This window comes from Rhineura floridana, chromosome 5, assembly GCF_030035675.1.
Source record: "Rhineura floridana isolate rRhiFlo1 chromosome 5, rRhiFlo1.hap2, whole genome shotgun sequence".
Taxonomy (NCBI): Eukaryota; Metazoa; Chordata; class Lepidosauria; order Squamata; family Rhineuridae; genus Rhineura; species Rhineura floridana.
Window position 1 is genome coordinate 150,835,755 of NC_084484.1, and position 3,724 is coordinate 150,839,478.

The 3,724-nt window shown below is 35.8% G+C and overlaps 1 protein-coding gene across 1 annotated transcript in view; it reads right to left on the reverse strand.

Moving 5' to 3' along the window:
* Positions 1–309: 309 nt before the first annotated feature.
* The window catches only part of PDS5B (PDS5 cohesin associated factor B), a 158,409-nt gene continuing 154,994 nt past the window's right edge, over positions 310–3,724 (reverse strand). The window contains exons 31-34 of the mRNA XM_061629724.1: positions 2,810–3,261; positions 2,620–2,721; positions 2,203–2,341; positions 310–1,505 (exon numbers count right to left, since the gene is read on the reverse strand). Coding sequence (XP_061485708.1) covers positions 1,470–1,505; positions 2,203–2,341; positions 2,620–2,721; positions 2,810–3,261 — 729 coding nt within the window. The 3' untranslated portion in view covers positions 310–1,469. The remainder of the gene's footprint in view (positions 1,506–2,202; positions 2,342–2,619; positions 2,722–2,809; positions 3,262–3,724) is intronic.

The following is a 3,724-nucleotide window of genomic DNA, read 5'->3' on the forward strand; positions in this document are numbered from 1 at the left end:
AAACTATAAAGTGTGCTTGGCTAAGCTTAAATAGTAACCTATACATTTTGGTTCAAAGACAGTTTGTAAAACTGCATACAGGACAATGCCTTAAGTAGTTTGCCCATAGGTTTTGTAATTTTACCTAAGAAGCAAAAGTTCAACCACTTTAAGGTAGGACATAAAGTGAAGCTTCATACAGATTCTGAATACCCTGACTAAAATATTCTGCAGTTGATCATTCAAATGAAAACACTTTCATTGTAAGTACCCCCCCACAATCTCACTCACAATAATAAAAAAATTAACAAAAAAGAAAGTACAATAAACTCTTGGTAGAATGTTCTTCTCATGAGGCATTGTAGCATCTTCTACAGCCAGATAAGACTTAAAAAATTACATCGCAATTTCATTACATTTTTTCATAAACATGCAACTCACTGTGAAATACAAAACACTTGGCTCTGAAGAAAGAACAGCTTTATAAAGACAGACTGCATCAATAAAATTTTCTTTCCGATTTTTACATGGTAATAAAACCTGCATTTTCACTAAAGTTCAGATATTAAGTTTCATATTATAATGTAATAATTTGCTCTTTGCGAACATAAATGTTCTAGAGGGAATATACACATTGACATACTAGACTATTAAAAATTCAGTTACAGAATTTTATTGATACAGCAGATTAACAAAAACAAGGAAAAATAAGAGGGTTAAGCTCTCATTACATTATTTAATAACACGTTTTAAAAATTAAAATATTAAATCCTTTTTAAATGCTCAATGCTGCAACAGGTCCAGAGGAGTCTGGGATCAATACTGAGGTGCATAAAATGAATCTTCTTTCACAAATCTGCATCTGGCTGTAGTATTTTATCCCACATCATTCAAAATCAATTTGGCACCTCCAAAGACAGATGGGTGCCAGGTAAACACTGGATTAGATACATAAAGAAAAAAAGACCATGTATTTTCTTTTCAAACAAATAGTGTCAGAAGAAATGTCACTATTTTGTCAAGCTGATTATTTTTTCACAGTTAAATGCCAAGGAAAATAAAAATACAGACACTGACAGATATTGCTTGATATCCATTTTAACTCCCCACCCCTCTTTTTGTGTGTGGAAATAAACAGATCTAACAAACAGTCTGGTACTGTCAGGTTTAAAGCCGCAGTAAAAGCTATACAAGCACTTTAGAAGTCAGAAACATTTTTAAAAAGTATTATTTACAGGTGGTTTCTTAGTCCATGTGTTTATATAGCCAGCGCACATTATACTTCACAAAAATCCACAGTTAATGATATTAACGTGTGTGGCTTATGCTTGTGACCTAGGAACTCCAAATGCAAGTGCAGGAAATAAAGATTGGTCTAACTTTCTTCAGCAACCCAAATGTGAGCACCAACACCTTTCTTCAGCCTGAAAATATGCATAATAAGCATATTCTTCAAAAAGATGTCACTTTAAAGGTTGGTTACAGTTTGTTCATCGCCTTTCCCTTTTGGATGTCCTCCGGCTTACCTGAGGAGAAAAAAACACCAAGTAAATTACATGTTCTAATCAAGTTAGGAGATGTGCACATGTAAACAGGCTTCCACAGGCGTATCACCTTCCATCAAGAACCAAAAGGATAAATTGGATGCACGCCCAAATATACCTTACAATGTGCATCTGGGTTTTGCTGGCTTCTACCTTCCTTGCTTTGTTTTCAGTGGGATGTACATCCTCGTTTACATTTAAAAATACCCTTTAAAAAGTGCAGTTTAGACACGTAGCAGGAGATTAAAACTATTATTACATGAACACCATTCCAGTTCCTGAAAAGACAATGGGTATAATGCAGATAAACTTGTCCCATTAATTTCAAAAGGGTTTAATGACAGAGTTGATTTCAATGGGACTGTGTGTAATCAAGAAGGCAAGCATGTCTTAATGCTTATATCCCACAATAGCTGCTTATTTGGATCAAGACTGAGAACTAGCTCTCACATTGAGCACAAGTAACTTACATTTCCACTTTGCTTACTTCTGCCGCAATGTAGAAATTTAACTGGCTGATCTACCCACAATAAATCCCATTAGTTTCACTTCTGACATTAGATGGAGGGACAAAAGAAATGTGTGAAATGTCTCTTTGCTGAAGATAAACTTCAAGCTATGAGATTATATGAAATTAATAGATTTAAGAGGAATCTGTAATAAACAAAAATTTGCTTACTCTGACTGTGGAAACTTCCTCTTCCTCCATTGTTACTTCTTGGGGAATATCCTGAACAAGAGAACTACTTTGAAATACATCCATCTCTTCACTAGATTCATTTTCTTTACTTGCTGTTTTCTTTGACCGTCCAGCTCTTCTAAAATGGCAAACCACAAATCAGGTGTTTACTATACACATTATGTTTAAGCAAGGAGGATACAGTAGGGGTCATTGTAACATTTAAGTGATAGCGAATCCTTATTTTCCATGAGCCCTTAGTTCATACTTGTTCAAAGGCTGCTAGAACACCCTGGATGGAAATAAGACCACTGTATTGCAGTTTACACTTTGGGCTGGATTACCTGAAGTTTGCAGCATGTTAAATATTTAAAACTAAATTTAATGTACCTTACGGTAGATTCACATTACATTTACCCTTTTTTCTGCTGTGATGGTGGTGTCTTTGGTGGTCTTCCTCGTCTCTTCTGTGGTGTAGACTGGTTGGATTCTGCTGTACTTATTTCAGATGATTCAGTCCTGTTTTGGAAGCATGTCCAAGTTACACAGGAAATTTAAAATGAAAAGAAGTTGAAAGTTAAAGAGCAGTTATCAAAATGGGGAATACCTCTGTTGTGTTTTTCTTGGTGTCTTGTACTGCCGACCTTTTGGCTTCTGCTCTATGCTTTCCATTTGCCTTTCTTCCTCCTCCTCCTCTTCCTCCTCCTCCTCCTCCTCCTCCTCTACAGGTTTAACTGGTGTGGCTTTTTTTCTACCTCTTTTAGGAGCCTTTACTGCTGGTTCTTCTTTTTGTGTAGCTGTCTTGGGAGGTCGACCTCTTCTTCCTTTCTTTGGTGGGCTATTCTGTTCATCTTCACTTTCTAGGACATCCTCCTTTAGTCTCTTTTCTTCTGACCACTGAGGTTCTTCAGACTCTGAAATAGCTGCTGCTCTCTTTCGGCCTCGCTGACCACTCCTAAGCTTTGGTTCTTGTCCCAGTTTACTCAGGTCATCCATACCCAACTTCTCTTCTGAGTCTGTAATGATTTTCTTCCTACCTCTGGGTTTTTCCAGCTCTGACTAAGGAACAAAGAAAATTACTTCTTCTATCAAATATATCAAGAGCCTACTGTACAAAGAGGTTTATGATCAAGTGGGTCATTCCCAAAATGGGCTGAAAGTATCTTATCTTTTTACTTTCAAAAATAATATTTTAAAGTTCTCTCAGAGTTATATTATATACTGTACTGACTGACCAGATGATTAGAATAAAGAAGTTCAATAAAAAATAATATTTTTAGGTCAAAGCAGGATTTTCTTGTTATGTAAGCTCAGGTGGAAATATGTGACTGTATAATTCAAAAATATTATCAAAATGTCCTATTTAAATTTGTTAAATATAGCACTGAAAAAAAGACCTCTAAGGCTGCAATCCAACAGATGTCTACTGGATGTTAGCTCTACTGGGTTCAATGAGACTTACTCCCAGGTGTACTGGATTGCAGCCTTAGACATTCATAAAAAAAAAAAGAAAATATGCAAA